This window comes from Eleginops maclovinus, chromosome 19, assembly GCF_036324505.1.
Source record: "Eleginops maclovinus isolate JMC-PN-2008 ecotype Puerto Natales chromosome 19, JC_Emac_rtc_rv5, whole genome shotgun sequence".
Taxonomy (NCBI): domain Eukaryota; kingdom Metazoa; phylum Chordata; class Actinopteri; order Perciformes; family Eleginopidae; genus Eleginops; species Eleginops maclovinus.
Genome location: NC_086367.1, coordinates 11,946,061 through 11,968,775, shown reverse-complemented (window position 1 = coordinate 11,968,775; position 22,715 = coordinate 11,946,061). Strand labels below are relative to the sequence as shown.

Below are 22,715 nucleotides of genomic sequence, written 5' to 3'. Positions count from 1 at the left end.
ATATTTTAAAGCAGTACATGCAGTGAAAATACTGAAAATAATGTGTTAGTGTAAAGTTAGACACGTTGCTTTACTTGACCTATTTGTTCACTGGTATTATTTGGACTTTAAGTCAACTAGGTATTTAAAAAAATCATATCTCAAACATACATAAAATATTCTCCTCTGTTTTTCTCTAAACAAATTCTAATTCCTTTTAAAAAAATGACACCAACAGCATTAACAGATTTTTCATTAAATGTTCAAGTGTATTTATATTTATATTTGTAGCCTTCCCTGAATGTGTTACCTTCATTGGAAAGCAAAACCAATATTATTAGTTTGAAAGTAGGTCTTCACACCATCCCACAATACAATTATCTTTATAATTTCAACAAATCCTGAAATCTGAGGATGTTTGAGGTTTTTCATTTTCAAAATCTTTTTTCTACAAATGCACTTTCCAACACATTTTGGACCAATTCATTTCAACAAGGAGGAACCTTATTAAACTAAACCTTAATACTTCCATGTTGGAAGTCATATGTTGAGAATGTTTTTAGTATCAGTGACTTTAATCTCTTTTTTAGGTAATCTGACAAAACTCAGAAATGTGTTTTCAATCTTACATTTACTCTTAATTTGATAGTAAATTTATCAAATGTAAAACAATTAAGTCCCTTAACTTGAACACGCTGGAATGTTCAATTGCAATTCATCTTTACGTTTGTTTCTTTCCCTAAAAACATCAAAGTTAAATGTTGTAGGAGGTTTAGTGATTTTGCTTTTGTGTATTTAATAAAAGAATATACTGAACTAATATTTAATGGCACTGCAGAAGAAAGGAGTTGCCATGTTAAAACATTTGATTAATGGATCCATTTAAATACACAGGGAAACGAGCAAAGCAAGTAGTGAACAGGTGTTTGAGGTATAAATAACTTTAGTGAAGACGCGTTTGGAAAATGTTCGTGGTAAAATGGGGATGCCATTTATTATCCCCTGTAAGTCCTAAGCTTAAAATCTGTCACAGTAACTTATGTAGAAATGATGAGAGTAAATTAACATTTTCCTGATTGCTTGTCTCCCCACCAACAGTTAGTTATTTGTGGGCTCTCTCCAGCGTTGGCCTGAGTGTGTTGGTCATTTTGTTCCGGCAGTGTCACTCCTGTGCTAATTGTGCAGCGGTATTTGCACCCCTCACTGTGGGCTGTGTCCCTGATGCTTGGATGAGAGGATTAGTGGGACGTATTTGCTCCATGTAATTAGCACAGCACTGTTGTGGAATCACTGTAGTATACTCTATAGATTGACCCGAGGGCACCGCCACTGCCTGGGAATTACATGGAAACAGAGTTTTGCCTTCAGAATAGTGACACGATAATGTCTTCCAGCAAACTGGCGATATATTGTTTTTAGATTCTGACAACACATATTTTACTTAAAGTTAAATACTCTATAATATGTAATTCCCTCAAAATGGTATTATTACATTAATGCTGGTACACACTCCCCTGTTATGTGTATTTGTTTGAGCCCAAATATTGCATGGCCCCTGCAGAGAGACGAGCCATTTACTGTTGGAGTCTGACAGGCTTATTGTTGATGTTGTATTGCAGTGGCAGTTCGCGCCACTCAGAAATCAGTCAATGCTGAGGATTGTCAGTTTGAGTTTCCCTCTGCTCGCTAGAAATCACACACACGCCGTCTGAGCGGCAGTGAATTGAGATGTGACTTCTTTCTGCTTCTAAATGTTCCATCAACACCCTGGCTCTCCTTAAGGGCATTGCCACGGCTAAAAAACAACTAGGCTATCGAATTTCCTTTCAGGAAATAAGAGCTTTTTAATGTATTTTTTAGAGAAAGCAAAAACAAGTTAGCACACAATGATGAATTAGATTTCAATTTATTTGACTTCATTCCCAGCTTGCTGCATTAGAGCCTGCAAACATCTCCAGCAGTCCGTCTGCTTGATTCTTATTAGGTTTCAGAAAACAAGGCGAGGGAATTGCATTAGTGTATCTTAAGTTAAAAGCTCTTTGCTCTTTGACCAAGTGTTTCATTGTTATTGGGTTAATCAGATTTTTGCTGTCTTCATGGAGATGCTATCGCAGGCTAGAGGCAGTGGTGGGTAACCAAAGCAGCCGTGCACAGACACTATCCAGATGGGATCAGCTTACGGTAATTTGGTTTCAGAATACATTACCAGAAGAGGCTCCTGGCCGAGAATGGCCACCCTGCTATGAGCCAGGAGCCGGTAGCCTCTGTAGCTGCAGCCCAGCTGACCAACCGACCCACCTGTCCCATTCCCACCCTCCTCCTCCTCTCCCAGAGCTTTTAGGGCTTGTTGGAATACGTGCCTGTTTAAAGAAAACCTAATGTTTTTAAATTCAGTTTGTCACCCCATTCTAAATACTTCTTCCTTGTACCAACAGGGCTTTGTTGTCCAATTCATTAGAGAGATTCCTGAGTCCACTGGCCACGCTGGAGCCCTCTCATTTCTGGTATCTAGTATCATTACTTTCACTGTAAATATGTCACTCAGCTCAGGCTGAGTGGGGGGAGGGAGGAGCATGTTGTCCCTCTCCAGGCCAAATGGGGATGCAGAGTATATTATCTCTCTGGATGATCACTGTCCTGAAGCATTATATGTATTTGGGTTTATACTTGTTAGTGCTTTCACTGTCTTTTAAAGAGCTGCAACATCAAACTCACCTAAACATTTGTAGTAAATCTGCTTTAGTATGTAGGTAATTAATTAGGAATGTAATAGAGAGAGCATCCAAACTTATTCTGTTCTGAAAACTTATCATTTTTTTTCAATATCATGCATACAAATTTGTTAAATTGGTCATATAGATAAGTAAACCTTTTTAGTGTAAACATAACAGAACGTTTACATGAAGTTTCAAACTGTATTTTTGATATTATGTTTACATTTTTGAAGTTACTGGTATTATAACAGGCAGTCCTCTGAGACCCAATCTGATTTTTGGCCTTTACGCCTCTCAGTGATTAGCCACTATGCCTCTTTGGCTATTTCACAACATCCACCTGCACAGAAAACCACCAGCCGTCACCACACGGGTCCCTCCTGATTTCTGATCCATGGTAACCTTGGACACCTCCACCGCAGTGTGAGAATCTGTTTAAAAATAACTAGGTCCATTAGTCGAGAAGCATAATGCTAGCCTACGTGGGCTCTCATGCCCTTGTGGCAGCAGAGTGCTATCACTGACACGGTGCGTCAGCACTTCTTCCTGTTGCTCCAACATTGAAGGGCTCCTCTTCATCTACACCATACAGTATGGAGCAAACACTTAAACACACACAAAACATCTAGGATGCAGAAGTTTAGAAAAAACAAGTGCCATTTTTCTGTAATACACTTGAGAGAACCCTCATTTGAAGATTTCTGTGTTTGCCATGTTTCCTACGGTATTCACCATCAGCAGTGTTTTAGGTGTGAAAGCTGACTAAAACACTCCAGCTTTTCTACCACTCCGTCCTGAACGCAGTGTAGGGAAAATTCTAGGTCCACTAATTCGTACTTGGTAAGGAAATGTGATGTAAGGTGCATAACTGTATGGGTGTTTATCAGTGAAGGCTATTGGTATTGAACGGCGAGTTGTTTGAAGGTTATGTTTCAGAGCAGTAATTGAAATGCAAAATAACATTAGGATCGATGGTTAGCTTTGTTTATTTATGAAATCAATATTGAAACCGTCCGTCACGGTAGCCGCTCTGATTCTCTCTGACAGCTTCACCAAGTCTCCTCCTCATGGTCGGGGCGAGCCTTGCACCCATTACTGCTCTTAGGCCGACCTCTTTTTTCATCTCACTCTATGTAAAGCTATGATTTAACGTTCCAGGCTTATGTTAAAACACGCAGTCCGTGGTTTGAAGGAAAAACTGTGTGACTTGGCATCACCATCCGTTTAACAGTAAAGACTGATGCAGTGTGCACACTTATAGCAGCTATGTTATGGGTGTCTCATCCAGAGACAGAGAGTACTACTATCACTCATCCCTGATTTGCCCCAGGGAAGAATATGTGACCAATAACCAGCCATTAACAGGGCAGTGTGCAAAAAGCCAGCGACTACAGGCCTAGTTTCTCTGTGCTGAACAAGAATTTCTATTGACGTATCTGATTCTCTTGACCCATCTCAAATATGCATTGCTCATATTACAGGAAAAATACCCTTTTTCTCAAATATTTAAATAATGAAAAAAATGCTAGAATATCCTGTTTCTATAAATTCGATATTTTAAAAAACTAAACATAATTATTAATTATTTACCAAAAACATTCGTACTTAATATCATAACATTTTTCTACCTTTTTAAGAGATGCTTCGTATTTAATTTAGGGCAATCTGACTATCAGGCCCGGTTCTGCCTCTCCGTCACACAAAACGTTATTCATTACAGGTTGCATTTTTTTGTCTCATGTCTCGTAAAACCTCTTGTTTACAACGTCACTATCGTAACACTATTATTCATCTGATAACTGACACATTTGTTTGTGTGTGTGTGTGTGTGTGTGTGTGTGTGTGTGTGTGTGTGTGTGTGTGTGTATGTGTGTTTCCCTGCTGGTCACAAAACATGTTCACATTAAAACACCTCCTTATGAGACCACCCCCACAGTGCTAAGTGCAATCGAATGGCCACAATGAGAGGCTGGTTGTTGAACCTGCCACTCGGAGAGCCCCTCCCTCGCAGTACATCGGCTGACACCAGACGTGGTGAACGCTGAAATGTTTAGATTGCCCCCCGGAGGAGACGCATTAATTCAGGAAATATCCCCAAAGTTTAATTATTCCTGAATGGTGTGGTGGTGGACTCTACCGTATAAATCAGTTAGGCCCACCCGTCTTTTTATTACCAGCACTATTTATGGGGAATGTGTGGCAGCTGGTAGAGATGAGCCTGTAAAAAGCTAGAGGCTATTGCTATGACTATGTCTGCTTCTGTGGCAGACACTCATAGCAGTAGTGTTTAAAGCATCAATTCATTGTGGATCTGGTGGAAGTGTGTGCTACAAACCACTATTTAAATATGAGAAGTTCAATTCCTGTTGTGTTCTGCATTACATTTTAATCTTACCTATGTACTGGATTACACTTTCACCGGGAAAACCCGTACACACATTTATATATTTGATTGCATTTAAATGGTCCTGGATACCAGATAAACCTGCTAATTTTCCCATATTAATTTTGCCTTGCATGTGTATTTGTCTGTTTGTATTTGTGTCTTCTTCTCATGAAGAGGACAATTTATGATGGAGTCAGGTTCTTTGTTTTAAGCAGGTAGAGGTCTCCCCTGAACAAAGACGGCCTATCAGAAGAAGATTAATGAAGTAATTTCATGCATGGCTCTATGCCTCTGTCCTCCTGTACGCACAGTCACTGTGTCTAAACCTGTGATTTACACTGGACTGTGTTAAATAGCCTTAACCCTTTATAATAATATTTATTTCTGTTTGTGACACATGCACACAAACACAATGCAAAAAAACATTCAACCAAATGAGTCGTATCCTTTACCTCTAGGATAAAGGGAACCAGTCTCTTGGATTGGACCTTTTGCTCAAATTTCCATCATTCATATTTTATAATCCCCCCTCTTTATTTTACATAAGAAACCCTACTGAGAGTACGTGAGAGGTGTGCTGCGGTTGATATCGGCTGGCTTTCCTCATAATTTATGGCAGTTAAACAAAATCTGGCCTTAAAAGGCTTTGGGAACATAAAACAAAATCTTTATGACTTATTCTTTCAATATAAGTCTGGACGGGTCAGTGATAGCAGCAGATAACCATATTCCCTTTTCTCCTTTTTAACAAAAGTGTTTACATTGTACTTCATTTAAAATTATTTTTTGGCATTAGAATTTGCTGAACCTGTTTGGTTGATGCCATCATGATGTAAGAGATTATGTTAGAAAACAATAACTTTTAAAACCATACTCTGCGGTACATCACAGCATCTCTGTAACTGAAGAGGAAAAATACTGTTCCACAGAAAAATAAAACAGCTCTATTTTTTTTACTTTCTATTTTTGAGATTTTTAGCAATATATTTTTATTCCATCTTTTAGTTTACCACCAAAGAAATTACACAGAGATGTACTACCATAAAGCAGAATAGCTTACAGTTAATACACATAAAGAAATGATCCACCTATGCCTCAGTACTGCAAGACAGTGTAGGGTGGTATTGGTATCAGTATCATGTGTTTAGTCTGATGTCACTACCCACACCAGCTTTGGAGGAGCCTTTCATTTAAACAACGTTAATATATAGAGACCGTTTTTAAGGGACGCTTTTTCCAGTATTCGACTATATAATTACTTTTTGTAGTTATCACGAGCCATTGTACTTATGTTGTTAAATTATACCATGGCCATGCCACATAATGGATGTAATGGAAACTAATCTTTTCTAATGAAAAGGCTGAATTAGAAATTTGATCCCAAATGTACTCCATGGCAGACTAGACTTATCATGAACTTCTTTTTTTACATACAGTATGATGAGCTGTCCAATTCTGCAGGGAGCTTCCCCACAGGGTCTGCATGGAAGTCTGTTAACTCTTTGCTCCCCACAGCAGGGAGTTCAGACAACTCCCTCACATCCCCCACTGAGAGTAGCTCTGTCATTATCCATTTGCTTCTCTCAACATCCTGAACTCAGCCCCTTATAAGAACCAGATCTGCCCAGTGCGGCCCAGACAGTTTACGTCAGACAAACAGCAGCGCCTGTATCACAAGAGGCCCTCTCTTTCCTGCCAGCAGCATCTCTAGAACAGGAAGCAGCGAGAGGGGGGGATCAATAGATGTGATCTGCTTCTTGGCCAGTGCTATCTTGTGGTGCCGCTGGAGCATGGGGCTCATGTTGTCGTAGTGGAGTGAGCTCATAGCTCTATAAAGACTACAGTGACATCGCTGTGGAGCAGCTAAATATAATCCTCTGCTGGAGACTGAAAAACTTAATTGCCCGGGCCACAGAGCAGCATGGTCCCCCCCCCCCCCCCCCCCCCCACACACACACACAGCGGTAACCCTGCACGAGCCCCCAGCCTACGGATTATTGATCCAGGGCTCGCTCTCCATTGGTACCATAAACACCGCTCTCTCTCTCTCCATCTCTGCCTCTTCCCCTCACGTATCGCTTACTTTTTCTTTTCCTGTTTTTCCGTCTCCTCCACTTCCCTTTTGTTTGCCTCCATAGATCTGCACATAATAAATCTCTGTCAGCTTCTCCAGAGTGTCTGACATATCCGTTAATAAAGAGGCCCCTCCCATCCCTTCAGGTCCTCCCCCTCCGCTCCCTCCTCTCCCTGCCAGTGCAGGACTAATGAATGAGAAACTTCAAAATTAGGGGCCTCTCCCTCATAGATTAGAATGTGTCCCTATGGAGTACCGGGCTTGCCTCCAACCAAACCACAGCCGTCCACCTCCCCCCTCCCTGCCATATTTCCATCTTTCATATTGTGTTTTGAAATCTCCATTCCCTTCCTTTCTCCCAAAGGGCCACCCTAACCCCTCCCTTGGCCCTTTTTCTATTTTCATTTTTGCCCAGCGAGAACACACACCGAGCACACTTGGTAGCATTCACACCTCTGCGCAAATTCCTGTGACTTTAGTCGGGCTGTGCAGAATTTCAGCGTGGTGTCCGCTCTCTCAGAAATGAATCCCTGGCTGTGTGTTAGAGCGGTAAAAGGTGGCAGTGGCCCCTGGAGAAGAGGTCAGCGTGGCAGCTGCCAGTGGGTTCTCGTGGTGGCGGGAGGCTGAGCTGGGCTGAGAGGAGGTCTGTCAGGAGCTAATTGAGTTCGTCCTACCAGCGCCGACTCTGGGGCCAGTGGCTTATCAGGCCACATCGCCTGGGGCCCTCCAGACAGATCTGCCCCTACCAGGGCATCTGATATCACCATCACCCTGCCTGCACATGTCAACCCCCACCTCCACCAACACACACCCCTTCCCCTCCTCTTACCCAGGCTGATCAGGTAGCAAGGATGTGACACTTTGGGATGAGGTTAGCAAATGTTATGGAATGGTGTTTTTGGCATCTGGTGGCCTTGGGAGTGAAAAAGGACATCAGGAATATATTCAATGTTTGAGTAGAGCCTCTAGGTCCGTACTGTGTGCTTGTGATTTACACATGAAACAGGGACAGAGCCTAAATCGCCCTGAGAACAGTGGAAGATGTAAGTATCTTCCAGTAGAAAGCAGGAAGCTCTCAGCAGGAATACTTACAAATTGGCTCAATTAGATCCCGAATGTTCTGCGTTCTTACGACAGTGTCAGCCGACATTCAGAGTTTCGCTTTCAGGCAAGGGAAGTGTCGAGACGTGAGAAAATGAGCACTCTTCTGTTCTCCTCTCGGAAGTCGGGGAACAGAGAGTGCGAAACGAGCCGCCAGATCATTAGGCCAGCTAATCCTGGTCACAGCAGCACCAGTGGAATGATATTAGGGATCTGAAATGCTGTTAGAAGGGCCAGGTGGAATCAGATTAAAACCAAACTGCGCAGTGTGCGTTTGCGGGCACATAACCCACTACTCAGCATGAATTTTGATCAGTACAAAGGGAACAAAAGGAGGAGGAACAGAGAGAGAAAAAAAGAGAGGGAGAGATACTGTATCTTAGACGAGCACTGCTCCTTTGGGCAGCCAGGCAGCAGAATTTGAAATGCTCTTACCTTGAGGAAGGAAGGAAGCCAGAACTATAGATTTTACAGCATCAAGTCTCAGTGAGTTCAGCAGACCCTTTCCTGTCTGCTCTGTCTGTGTAGCACACAAGCTAATTAGCACCTGCCCCACATATTGAATTATTTATCACAACTATTGCTGCTGTCAAACTATTTAATGCTCATAATTCATTTTTCCATACAATGGTATTTATAGATTTAAATTGGTCCTGTCCCATTAGAGATTACGAATATTTATAGAAATATTTTAGACTATTTGATTAATACGCCAGGTTCAAATGGTTAGTATTCCCTCAGTATCATTAATCAATATATGCAGTCTTGTTAAAAACATAAGCATAGCAGTGGTATAATGTGTCATAGCAGAATGAGTTAAGGGGATTCTAGCCAGCACATTTATTATAAATGACCACATTGAGCTGGAGGGGAAACAGTTAAGACACTTATGCAATTATGCTAAGTGTCACCCTGAAGATGGCCTTTGAACCGGGGTTAAGCTTACTCTGAATTTGTGAAATAAAAGCTAAATGGAGCCATCTTGTGCTCCTGCGTTTTAATATATAGCCTTTAATAAGCCAAGTGCAGGTGCCCTATCGCACAGGTGCACATATCCATCTGAAACAGAGAACATAACGCAGATGAACACAGAGCCGTGCATTAATTTATGGGGATGCAATCTGCATTTATTATCAAGAGCGGCAAGTTCTATTTTAGAAAGGCATGAAATGGATTCACTTTTTCAATTTCTTTCTGCAAGGACATTAAAGAGTACAAGTGGGTAATTTTTAAAACTGCAAATCTGAATAACTGGCCCGCATGACATCAGCAGTATTAAATGTATTATTTATTTTTTTAAATTAAGAGTCGCTAAAGGAAAAATGGCACATTGGACCACGTGTTCTTCAGCACAATGGCAGTTGTGTATCAGTTTTATATAGCTAAGTCTTTATATTGCAAGAAGAATTCCAGGAGTACTCAAGCAAAGGGCTTATTCCACAAGGTCAACGGTTTTAACAGGGGGCATTTTTTATTATTTATTTTAGCAGTTAACCTTTTTGTGAATTTCCAGAAGTGGTAGGCACCTGGAGCTCCAATGAATATACATGACAGCAGGGAGAAAAACCTGGGAATGAGATTTAATTTGACACGCTGACCCCCATCTCCACGGGCCCAGGAAGCCAGGGTGAGAAAATAAGGTTGACCCACTGACCCCCGGGCCTGAACCCCTCCGTCACCCACCCTCACAATTAAATCAGCCTCAGAGAGCAAGAGGCAGTCCGGCGGACCGATAGGGGACACAGCAGAGGCCTTCTCGTTTCCTGTTTCCTCTGAAGCACTCTGAGACAGACAGCTATCGTCCAATCAGGCTGATAGAGCCCCCCCCCCCCCCGTTACCCTGTGCTGATGGTAAACTGACATGTCAAATATGTAAACATTGCCATTAGTTGGCAATATGCTAATGGAACTAATGTGCTAAGGCACAACTTCGGGCTGTCTAGCTGCCACTCACTAGGAACCCCTGTGTCTGAATTTGCATAAGCCATGCAAGGCTCAATTTTGTTAATGCAGGCAAGTGCAGGTGACCTTTCACCCCTTCCGTGGTTCCTAATGCAAAGGGGTGTGTGTGTATGTAAGTGTGTGACCTCGCCTTGACCCTAGGAGGTCACTATGTCTACACGGCATCCCCAATACATTGAGTTATCCATCTCCTCCACCGGTCCACCCCTTCAGTTCACTCCATTGGCGGAGGGAAAAACGAGTTGAACATGTCCAGGCTAAGTTTTTTTCCCCCCATTGTTCTCCCAGTGCAATTTCAAGTTAAAGGTTATAGAGCGAGACTGAAATAGATTTATATGGGCAAGGAAGGCTTCAGAGTGCATTTTGTGGCCACCGCCAAAAGGCTGCACTTTAGTCTGCACACGTTACAGCATCATATTGCATGTACTCCAAAATACAGTTATTAGGCAGACAGTGAAAAAGTCAATACCTTGCCATCATGTTTCCTTTTGGTTGACTGCTGACTCAAGGAGACAAGCCAAGGTCCACTCTGCTCTCTTAACTATGGAGATACCCCACACTACATGTGCTCTCTGTGTGTGTGTGTGTGTTTGTGCACTTGTGTGTTAAGTTATTTGAGTGCTCCCTCTCTCCCTCTTTTTCTTTTTCCGTGTCTCCCTCTTTCACTTTCTCTCTCTGTGTGTGTTTGTGTCGTTTGGGCATGTGTGCAACTGAGGGTGGATGTGTGCACTAGTTATACGCTGAAGCACTTTTTCAGCTGCCGTTGTGTTTGGCTAATGAAGCATTAGAATCCCCCTTTGCTTCTCTGGTTACACATAGTGGTATGGAGAACATTGGAAATACCGGATATTTAGTTTTGAAAAAAAAGACATGACTGTAGTTGATACATTCAATGAAAAAAGCAACAACAGTTGTTTCATCACATAATATCTACATAATGTGTTATCTCCAAGCCTCCTGTTAAAGAAATGGTGTTTATTTTCTCCAGAAGAGTAGAGTTACAAGCTGTATGATTGATTAACTATACACTTTAACATAATAGTTAAAGCAAAACACCAGTTGTGTTGTAATTTTCACGAGTGTCCACAGAATCATGATTTGTTGTACTAAATGTCAATCAAGTATTTACCTGTTTAGTTATTTATGTCACTCCACTGGTTGATTAGATAAATGTATGCTCTCTGTAGACCTCTGTTAATAATCTCTTCTCTCTTTCCCATCAACCCTCCCCCTCCTTCCCTCACCCATCGTTCAGGCTGCTGAATAGAATGGCCGCTGATGACCGGCACCTACCCTCCAGTTGTGGGTCCTACATCAAGACGGAGCCATCCAGTCCCTCCTCAGTCATCGACACGGTCAGTCACCACAGCCCCAGCGGCAACTCAGACGCCAGTGGCGGCTATGTCAGCACTATGAACAGCCACTCCAACGGCCTGGACTCTCCACCTATGTTCACCCCCGGCGGGCTCGGGGCCGGCACCTGCCGCAAGCGCTACGACGACTGCTCCAGCACCATCATGGAGGACTCGTCCATAAAGTGCGAATACATGTTGAACTCCCTCCCCAAGAGGCTGTGCCTGGTCTGTGGAGATATAGCCTCGGGGTATCACTATGGAGTGGCCTCGTGTGAGGCCTGCAAAGCCTTTTTTAAAAGGACAATACAAGGTATTTTTCTCCTCTCACCTCCCCCCTTACATACACTCAACACAAGTTATTTCATCCCATGACGTTGCATCACAGCACATAAAAACACCCTCCTTACAAGACACCTTTGCCCTCACAACAACACTGAAACATACTCAGTCCACGCAATTCACGATGTAAAAAAAAAAAGATCACTGGAGTGTGAAAGATGTTTTCCCCCACTCCAGAGACCAGCAACCTCCATAAGAAATCTTGACTGCTTGACTGTACAATACATAACTACTATATGATAACATTACAGACCCTGCAAACGTATTAACCGTTTTTAAATAACTGCATTTAAAAAGTGAGTTTATTTATCGGTTGGACAATCGATATAAAATAACTGACAACTATTTCAAGAAATCTTTTATTCAAAATTCAAAGTTACAGCCTCTTAAATATGCATTTCATGCTTTTACTCTTTTTATGAGAGCTTCCTGTACTTTAAGAATCTGACATTTACTTTTTTTTACCTATTTTATCATTTCTATAGATCACTTGATTAATCTACAAAATAATTGACAGAACAATCCATAATGAAAATATCCCTTGAAGTGTACAGACTAAAATAGAAATGCATGTATGAAGAGTATTTGACCTGGGACAAGAGTATAGGTATGATGACAGCATCTGTCATAGTTGGTGGTGTATGGGACATCATTGCTCAGGTCAGATTTGGTGGCATGTAGGTTCTGTTTGCGTAGATGCCTTGGGGGGCTTGAAGAACGTGCTCTATTATTCCTGTTTTGTGTTTGTGTGCATGTGCTTGTGTGTGTGCCTGGGGACTAGGGTGGGATTGGCTAACTGCAAGCTATGATGTATCACAGCTTCTCATTAGAGAGGCAATGAACGGCCCCCCACTGTGAATCTGTGCGCTCCGCTCCAGATTAATCAGGAAGACGGAGATATTGTTGAGCCTAGAAAAAATCTGCACAACAGGCACAGCTGTCCAGGTCTAAGCTCTGCCGGCTTAGTAGAGCAACAAATATAGTGGAAAAAATAGGTAAAAATGAGCCAAAGGGTTGGAGTATGGTGAAAGGACATGATTAAGAGTGGAAGAAGCTGATCTTTAAGCTAAATGACATATTACATTCATTGCTTTCTGTTCATTTTCACCAGTAAAATGATTGCCGGCACTCTATGAGAATCCAGCTGCCTGCCTGGTTGTTGATTTTGGACCTTACAGCCCTATCAGCTTTAGACAGTCTATGTACCTTTTGCAGGCAAACAAAAGCATTACGCCAAATCCTCATGTTTACCCATGCTGCCATCAGCAATCCTGTCTATTGACAAAAGAGGAACATTTTTTCTCAAGTAACATAACTAGGCTTTTGTCCCCTCACTTAAAGTACACAGACGGCAACACAATGGAACAGAAAAAAGGCATTGGGGAAGAAAGAGACGTCTTAAGTGGAGCAACGGCCCAAACAATTAAGAGGAAGGTACATGGACAAAAATTGAAAGCTCCTCTTTTTTCCCCGCTCACTTTGCATTGTCGATTTGAAATCCCTCTCTTTCTCTTCTTGGAGGGCTGCCTGTAATTGAGCTAATCTGCCGTCGTTTGTCCGAGCCACAGGAGTTTTGTCAATAACAATCAGCGTTTGGAAAGTGTAATTAAGGCCGAGGCTTTTCATTAGGAAGAAGGGAGGGGGCCGTCTCCAGGGACGGGCATGCCAATTAGAAACTCAGGCACGCGTCGCCGGGTAATTTCAGGGAAAGGAGGGGAAAAAAACCCAGGACTTCTTTAGATTGGAGAGGGACCCTGCTGCTCTTTCAGAGGAGAGGAGGAGAGGAGGAGAGGAGGAGAGGAGGAGAGGCTTAATGGCATAATAATCAGACAGGGGTCCCAGGCAGAGAAGGCAGGAGGACGCAGGGACTTTTTGGGGGAGGAGTAAGCCTTTCCGAAATGATAAAAGAAACACATGCAGGAGTACTGGAGGAAAATAGAGGCGGTAAAAAGCGGGATATAGAGCCCTTGAAAGAATGAGAGGGTGCCGTTGATGAGAACTGATTAATTAAAGGAATAACGAGGCATTCAAGGGTGGAGTGTGAGACGGCCCTCTCTAATGAGAGGAAAACAAAGGAGCTGTCTTTTCCAGCTCTTCATCACATTGTTCTATAGCACTTAGGGCAAAAAACAAGCTAAGTAAATGTTAACCATGTACATGACAGTTTCTTTATCACCTTGTGCTCACCTTGTGCAGCGCTGCGTATTTTATTGCACCTAATTCTTGATTGAGAATATATAGTTGTATTCAAGATATTAGTGTAAAGTCTTTCAATTTGTGTTTAAAATATGTATTTACAAATTAAGGCATTTATACACTGAGTCTAGTCTACTATTCTTGCTCAATTTCTTGCCTCGGCTTAACATCTTTAGCTTATGCCTTTACTTTTCCTTACAAGAGCGGAAGAAGAATCCATCTTCTGTCACATATTCATCCACTGAAAAGCCCCTTGAACTCTTACATGGAGATAGTTACATTAGTCAAGGCCAGGCCCAAATTAATGTCAACCTAAATCTCCATCCATCCCAGAAATACGGCTGTTCTCATTGCTCCCTAATCATCCCGCCATTCCTGCACCCCACGTGCCCCACCAATCAAAAACATAAATCTCTTATTGAACCCTGTTTTCTCCCCATTTTGAACCCAAGTGTAAAATTGCTTGAAAACCAACTGAACTCAGTGGCCCCCTTTTTATATGAAGTAATAGACCTTGACAGTAAGCCTGTAAAAGTCAGTTTAGATTTTGATGAGAAATACCTGCCATTTTACTGTAATTTACTTACAAGACCTGACTTTCCCCTCTGTGCCCTGGCATGGGTCCTGAAAAGCCATAAAATAGATTGAGACAGATACTTATCAAGAGAAGAAGGGGGGAAATCTTTTCTTCTCCCTTCACTCTGTAATGTTATTGGTAACCATACCATAACCTCTCTAAAGACAGATAAACCAGAGCATGGCCCCGGGGTTAAAGGGGTTCCCGCCAGTATGCTTCATTTCTGAAAGTGAAACTGCCATGCTTTTACTCTAAAGCCACGATTTCCAGACATCATTTCTGACTGACAAGGTTATTGTAAAGCATTTGATTTTTTAAAACTACTGTTAGACACAATTCCCAACTGAATCAGACAGACTTTGTTTAACTACTGTTCACAGACAGTAATTCTGGCAAATCCAGCAAAGTTTATGTTAGGTTCATCAGTTCAGTTAGATTCAGGTAGAAACAGTTTATTCATCCTTTAAGTGGAAAAATTTGATCAAGAAACGAACAACTGCTACAAAAGAATAATCATTGACACAAAAGAAGAGGTCTGTACTTACCGTAATAATGCAAATAAGCTTAGAAATAAAAAGTGAAATACATGAACAAAAATATCGGTAGTGTTTTTAATTCACAATTACAATCAAGACACAATCTAATTAAATTATAAGTATATTTTAGAAATAGCGTAAATGAAGATTTTTGCATAATGGTGATCAAACACATTTAAATTGAAAGGCTTTACCCTCTGGTTACAAACATTACGGATAACAACAAACATTTACCAGCATTGGATATTATAATTTCTTAAATGTAATATATTCTTTACAAGTTCTAATCTATAAATACTGCCCTATCCATTTAAATATCAACATTTTACTTTATATTTTTCTTCTTTTATCACTATGAATTTAAATAAGTATTCCAAAAGGGGTCGGAGCTTATTGTCATTTTGCTCAGCCAAAAGATGTAAGGCTGGTTTTCAAGTGGGAATTCAAATACTGATACTGAAACTTCTCCTAGATATAAACCAAACGTAGGGATGAGAAATTAGTTAATCCAGTCGTCGCTCTGCATTGAGCTACGAAAAGCCCCCCCTACAAAACATGTGACGCACAGAGGACTTTACTGGACAGGTGGACACGATAGCACAGCAGTGTGTGAGCGTATGTTTGTTTTTGTTTCTGGAGTGTGTGATATTAAAGGTTTAACTCTTAGTTAACCGCCAGGTGTGTTTTCAGCACGTGTCCCTGGCACCCCTGAGACTGAGAAAAATACCCCCGCAAACAAAGCGTCCTCAGGGACACTCAGGGTTAACAGTGCCGGGTTAGGCAGTGCAAGCAAACCTACGACACAGCGTGCCGAAGTGGGAAGTAAAGATTTTTTCAGATTTGCAATCAAAATGTTTCTTTATGCATTTAGTCCCTGCAAATTGCTGATTGGTTAGTGTATAATGGGAATGCAAACTAAAAAGACCTCCAAGAGTTGATTCCAGCGTAGGGTGGCTCTGATTGCCTCCTCCCAGCATATGGGAAATGGATAGGATTATTATGGTCTGGGTCTGCTATGACAACAGAGAAAACAGACAGAGGAAAGACAATCAGAGCTCATCAGCCGCCTTCCCTCACACCTTTATTTACCCCAATCCCAAAGAGATGAGGAGAATTAGCATAATGATTTCTAACCCAGATATAAGGAGGAATTTCTAATTATTTATAACATCTTGGGACCCTCCACTTGATCTGTCCAATAATGTTAACATAATTGCATAAGTTGTCAAAGGATGTTGGAGGGGCTAGTGGAGGAACGCCTGTGGAATATTACACAGCTTTCGCTTACTCTGTACAGAAAATACAGAGTGAGGGTCAGAGCTGAGGAGCAGCTGCAGGCTGCTGGGCTGCAATCCTGATCGGCCACTGCTCAATTTAAAAATGCTTCATCTGTAAAAGCGTTACTGTACAGCATGCGTATATTTACTACTTTTAACTAAAAGCATATTTGCTGACATACTGGCACTTGCGTGTATTTACGTGGATAGGAAAGGTTATCATGATAATTAAATTAGATTTTTACTCAACAATTTATTTTACTATCCTGACAAAGACATAAACCCCAGGTTAAAAGAAAAGTTTAGAAAAATCCCAATGTCAAAAGCTTTAAAGCTGAAAGCCCATTCAGAACGAGGATAATTCAAATTCCTTGGCTGAGGCAACCATTATATTGAAACCCTTTATTGAAAACCCCTGAATACAGTAAAATGTAGGGAATCAGACAGAAGCGGAGGCATTGCCTCACATATGCTGCCCTTTCTATCGCTAATGCTAGAGTAGAGCAGAGCCGGCTCTTTTATTGTGCAGCAGTGAAACTCTTTTTCATTGCTCCGTCCTGGAATCAGACGCCGCAGTTGAATAATGCATAAGGCCTCTTGCCTGTACACTATGTAAATAGTCAACAATGGCAACAGTGGTAACAACAGGTTTGGGTCTGCTGGAGTATTATGTAAAGTGGTCGGGGGCAGCGTGTCTGGCTCTCTTGCCTGCTATTGAGGCAGTGGCAGGCCCTTCTGAGCGCAGGGGGACACGGCCTGCGCCCGAGGCCCGGAGGGGACACGCACAGAATTAATGAGGCCAATTTAGTGTTGGATCTGGGTGGCGTCTACTGATGGGTCCTAAAGGACTAGTGTAGCTTTCCCTCCACCCCCACACCCACCCTTTACCTCTTACTCAGGCTTCTCCAGCTGCCGGGACCCTGAGTGCTGCAAGGCTCTGCACTCGCAGGAGAACACCTGAGCCACCTGCACCACAGAAATGTATCCTATAGGAGTCCATATGGTTAACAAATGCCCATGCCAGGTTGGCAAAAGACGATTTATTACAGACCGTAAAGCACACTGGTGTTTATTACATCAGTAAATGCAACCCATTTACCATTAGGTTCTCTTTAGGTGCGACACACTACACTTTTTATGCACTGGTCCATTTTGTGAGGCTATATTACTTCCATTATAGTGGATTATGTTTATTTATTAATTAAGTTAACATTTCATAATGCCTCATTTTCATATTCAAACATAACACTTCAGTGCCTGCAATAACAGAATATTGCCTTTTATGTCAGTAATCAACTGTTGAAGATGCATGTTGATATACATTAGTTCAATCTTTGAATTCATTCTCCGTAAGTGTCTTCCGAAATGTATTACATTTTCCAATGCATATTATAACATAGACATTACATACACCAAATGTTCCCATCTATATTAAGATTTCATGCATAGCGTTATTTATATCATACTTTATCCTAAAAACATGGTATATGAAATGTACTGTTGTTGTTTAATGGCTGTCAACAATAACGTTTGAATAATTGAGCGAGTGATTCAAAATGACCTTTATAAAACTGACTTTAAATCTAATATATCACAAAATGAAAGAAAAACTTTGAACCAGGCCTCTTGTTAAGGGGTTGTCAATGTTCAGAGATCTTTTCCAGATATGTATTCAAATTAGCACATAATCTTTTAGAAAGCACAAAAGAAAACAACTGTCTTGTTAAAATAAAACAACGAGAGAAATTTCACAAGTCTACTTTGCTGATCACCTCATATTTGACCTGTTAGTTTCAAATTGAATTAATAGGCCATGAATAAACCCTGATTTTGTTTGTCTTGACATGGTCTTCTCCTTGTGCTCCTCAGGTAACATAGAATACAGCTGTCCTGCCACAAATGAGTGTGAGATCACAAAACGGAGACGCAAATCATGTCAGGCTTGTCGCTTCATGAAATGCCTCAAAGTGGGGATGCTCAAAGAAGGTAAGAAGAGTAAGAGCATTTTTATTATTCTTACACCCACAAATACACACACTCCAGTTATATTGGTTTATAATATAAGATCCATGCAAACAAAGAAACCGCCATTGATCCGATAAAAGAGCTGCTAGTGGAACATTACATTATCACATATGGTACGTGTTTAATTAAGTACCAAAATGCTTCAGCAATGAGTCCCACAGTATTTTTCATCTACAAGCCCAGAGCGAGAGCTGCATACAACTGGCCGGCTTGGACAACATTTCCCAGCCTCCCCCTGTCCTCCCCCTACCTACACAGCAGTAAATAATGTGCAGTTGAGCCGGGGACAGAAATATGCTGAATAGGTTGATCCTGCCATCTGAGTAATAGAAATGTAACAGTATTCCGCCTGGAAAGGCTCTGGCCGGGTCCCTGAGCACACACTGGGAACAGTCTCTGCTCTCCCCGGCTTATTGATCCACTAAATGTTTTCCGAACATCTCAGCTCTCTTCCTGCGTATGGTTTTTTAAAGTCACGCCAGCAGGGAATTCAGTGACAATTAAACATGCTTCCGATGGATTTGTCTGGCTGGATTTTCCCCTCACACCCCCCTCTATGGCCCTGAGTGATCCCCCTGAGACCCAGAGGCTTGGTTGCTCTTCCTTGGGGAGGCACCTATCCGATCTCCACTTGCATTAACCGATGCATTCTCACCTGCCTCTCTCTTTCTCCCTCTTTCTCTTTCTCACTTGTTGGTCGCTCCAAAAGAGCCAGACAAATGAATAATGAAAGATATGTGGCTCGGGGTGAAGTGGCGGTGTTATATTTATTCAAGCCTCCTCTGGGAGTAGCTCAGGGGCTCTGTAAGGAAACGTGTTTTCCTCGAGTGCTGATGAGTGCGGGTCAGGTAGCACTTAAGTACGACTGTCCCTCATGTTTATACAGTGGTATAAATACTGCCAGATAGAAGCTCTGATAAATGAAACTATGTGCAAACTTCCACTTTTAAGTCCTCTGTCAGACTCTGTGCAGTGTATATATATCACACCATTATTCATCCCATTATTCATCGGAGAGCAGGATTTATAGATGCATATATATCCGGTCGCCACCTGAAGCCAGAGTCATAGCCCGTATGGATCTGCACACAGTAACAGAATCCCCTGGACTGCATGCAGCCAGATAAAGCCTCAGTGCCAGAAAGACAGAGTAATCGTATTACTATCTGATGAAAAATGTATGCCAATATATCATCTTGGAGAATAAGAGACTACAAAAATATGTAGCCGTGGCTATAAATGAATGACCAGTGTCAGGTCGGAGTAAAAAGAGTGTAAAACTCAAATATGCAGACTTCGGCTAAGCCCAAGCTCTTAATGCTGCTCACTTCTGTGTGTTCAGCACATTCCCAGAATAAGAGTGACCCTCATCTTTTAAACAGTGGATGTCATCACCACACGGCAACTATTATCACAGGCTGATTGAAGTCTTGCGAAGGTGTTATCATCATAGATAGTAAAATAAAATACCATAAAATAACCGTTTTCTATCAAAACTGAAAATATTATCATAAAAACAACACATCTATCATGATTAACAGAGAGATGTAAACAGAATTTATTTCCACGATATTTCCGCTCTGCCTTGAGGCCAAGGCACTCAAAAAGCGTCACCAAGTCAAAATGGAAAGAGGCACACGGTTTCTGTCCACTGTAAGCTCTATGAAGCCATCAGCTCAACGCCATAGTCAGGCCTGGGGTGTGGAGATGGTCGCCGCTCATGTGACTGAGGTTGCCACTTACTTTCATTACTGCAGAAAGGTCACATTGTGTCTCAATGGAAAATCACCTAATTATAACTTTACAGCTCCAACAAAGTACACTGCTACCACCCAATGAAACACACGTTTAAATCCATCAATGTCTCTGGAGAAGTAGGAATACTAGAAGTCTTCTTAGAAAGTTAGATACTTCTGTTTACATTCCCAGTATAAAATACCTATGATGTCTACAGCGCAAGCATATAAGCTGTAGGAAACATATCTCTAAGTAAGGTAATAGGTGTTGGGAGAATGGTCTTTGAAGATCAGAAGTCCGATTACAGGAGAGCTGCTTAAACCCTGTGTTGCTGTACTTTCCCTTGCCTGTGTAAAGGAGGAAGTGATCAATAGAAGAATCAGATGTCTGAGGCAACAGGTTTTTCCTCTGATCAATGGAAACGGATCAGAGCTTAGAGCAAGAGAGAAGACAAGATGCTATTGAGAGATTACATTGACATCATTCAGTGGCAGTGGCTCTCTTACTGACTACCTTTCTCCATACTTTAAAAACTCACACATCCCTCCACACACAAGTGTAGACAAAATATTTTAGTGAAGTTTTAAATAGTTGTATCTGCGGCGTTGAGCAAAGACAATAGTCCTTGTTTCATTAACCTCACCGTGTGACAGCGCTAAGTGCAAAAGTAAAAAGTATCCAGTCTCACTGTATGAGGACAGTCGTGAACATTGGCTGAGCAAAGGACCAAAGTGTGGCTCTGCTGATATACAATACACCTCTCATTGTTCAGCAGACTGGCACGCAAAGGACAACCACATCCCACAATAGCCCCGTCATAGCAACATACGCAACATACAGAACATACACCCAAACCACCGCTGCACTCACATGTATAGTGCCTGAAATACAAGACATGTAAATGTCCTCATGTTTTGCAGACCAGCTATACCAGTAAAATGCAGTCTGCGTCCAAGATTTATTATTGGCAAATACTAAAATAAGCAATAGAAAAAAGTCATTCCGGGGCGAAAGCTCACTAAAAACATTTTTATTTAATTTGTGTTCAATGCTGTAATTCAGAGCAATCTCAAATGTAGTTTAAGTACCATTTACTGTTTTCAATTAGCAGAACGAGCAGGGATGTCGGCTCACTGGGGATATTGAAGCTAACCTGTAAGTGGACTCTGTGACAAGGGGTGTCAGTATGGCAGCCCCTGGGGTCAGCAAAAAGGGAGGAGGGCAATGCGTGACAATTTTTCCGCTACCCTTGCTCATCACCACTCGTGATTAAAAATGCTGCAACACACTTACAAGCATGCAAAGCTGGCATCAGGGGTCCTTTGAAATAGTGCTGACGGCAGTTTAGCGCGGCGGCTTCCTTGAAAGGCAAGGTTCACTATGCCTTACCATGTGGCCTTCTGATTTTCCCAGCTAAAATAGGGTCCGCCTAAGCCCCCCTTGGCATTGCCAACCATCCCAGACATCCTGACACTTTCCCCAGAGAGAGACACCCAGAACAGGTGAGGGACTCAAAATAAGGGCCCCTAGCACGGCCGGCCACACAAAGTGAGTGAAGACAGGCCCTTTTGTAGGAGTGTACTCGGAAGGGGATTATTATTGTTTTTGGAGAGAAAGAAGAGCCTTAGGTCAGCTGGCCTCAGCCCCCAACCCGAAGGCCTGCGCTAATCCGTGCACAAATGCCAGCCGCCTCGGCCAAAAGCCCTCTCCCCCTGCACCCTGCACCCTGCTTTGAAGAGATGATACCCGAGATCACCCGCTGCTAACCTCACTGCACTGTGTGGCGGGCCATAAAACAGTGAGATGTCTTTGGATGAGGCAGTGCTCAACTCTCTTCACACATTTATAACGCTCCTACTGTTTACTTTGGAGGGAGCACAACAGAGCGGTCAGAGTCAGAAGCTGCTGCTGCCACCAAAGGGACATATGAACCTCACAAAGGCCCTAATAAAGTCCCGACCACAGTGAATGAATCCGTCTAGCTGCTTTTAATCACTCTGTCTTCCTCTTGGACTGTATCTGGCCCTGTTGGACAGTAAAATGAGACAGGTTATTGCCAAGCTTTAATTCCTGTCAGCATCTGTTAATTATGGCCAGGACTGTTCTAATTAAAAGAGGCACCCATCTACCTCCATCGCTGGCTTTACACAGCCGCATGACTCAGAGAGGATCATGGAGAATAGAAAGCAGCCAACTAGCAGCTCATTGGTAGAGCCGAAAGATCCAGAACAAAATCCAAACGATTTAACCCAAGTAAAGGGTCTTTGAAGACCTCAAGTACCTTCCCTCGAAAAAAATACAAACGTTCTTTATGGTACACATTAAAAGGAAATAGTGTGTGTGTGTGTGTGTGTGTGTGTGTGTGTGTGTGTGTGTGTGTGTGTGTGTGTGTGTGTGTGTGTGTGTGTGTGTGTGTGTGTGTGTGTGTGTGTGTGTGTGTGTGTGTGTGTGTGTGTG

At 42.1% G+C, this 22,715-nt stretch overlaps 1 protein-coding gene across 7 annotated transcripts in view; it reads left to right on the top strand.

Annotated features, from left to right (window-relative positions):
- Nucleotides 1–22,715, top strand: part of esrrb (estrogen-related receptor beta) — a 45,180-nt gene that overhangs the window by 4,883 nt on the left and 17,582 nt on the right. For 3 of the 7 annotated variants that reach the window (XM_063909738.1, XM_063909739.1, XM_063909734.1), the window contains exons 2-3: nt 11,472–11,881; nt 18,366–18,491. In XM_063909738.1, coding sequence (XP_063765808.1) covers nt 11,485–11,881; nt 18,366–18,491 — 523 coding nt within the window. In that variant the 5' untranslated portion in view covers nt 11,472–11,484. Of the gene's footprint in view, nt 1–2,060; nt 2,161–2,414; nt 2,484–11,471; nt 11,882–18,365; nt 18,492–22,715 lie in introns of all 7 variants that reach the window. The other 4 variants (XM_063909736.1, XM_063909733.1, XM_063909732.1 and 1 more) reach the window with 4 other exon arrangements.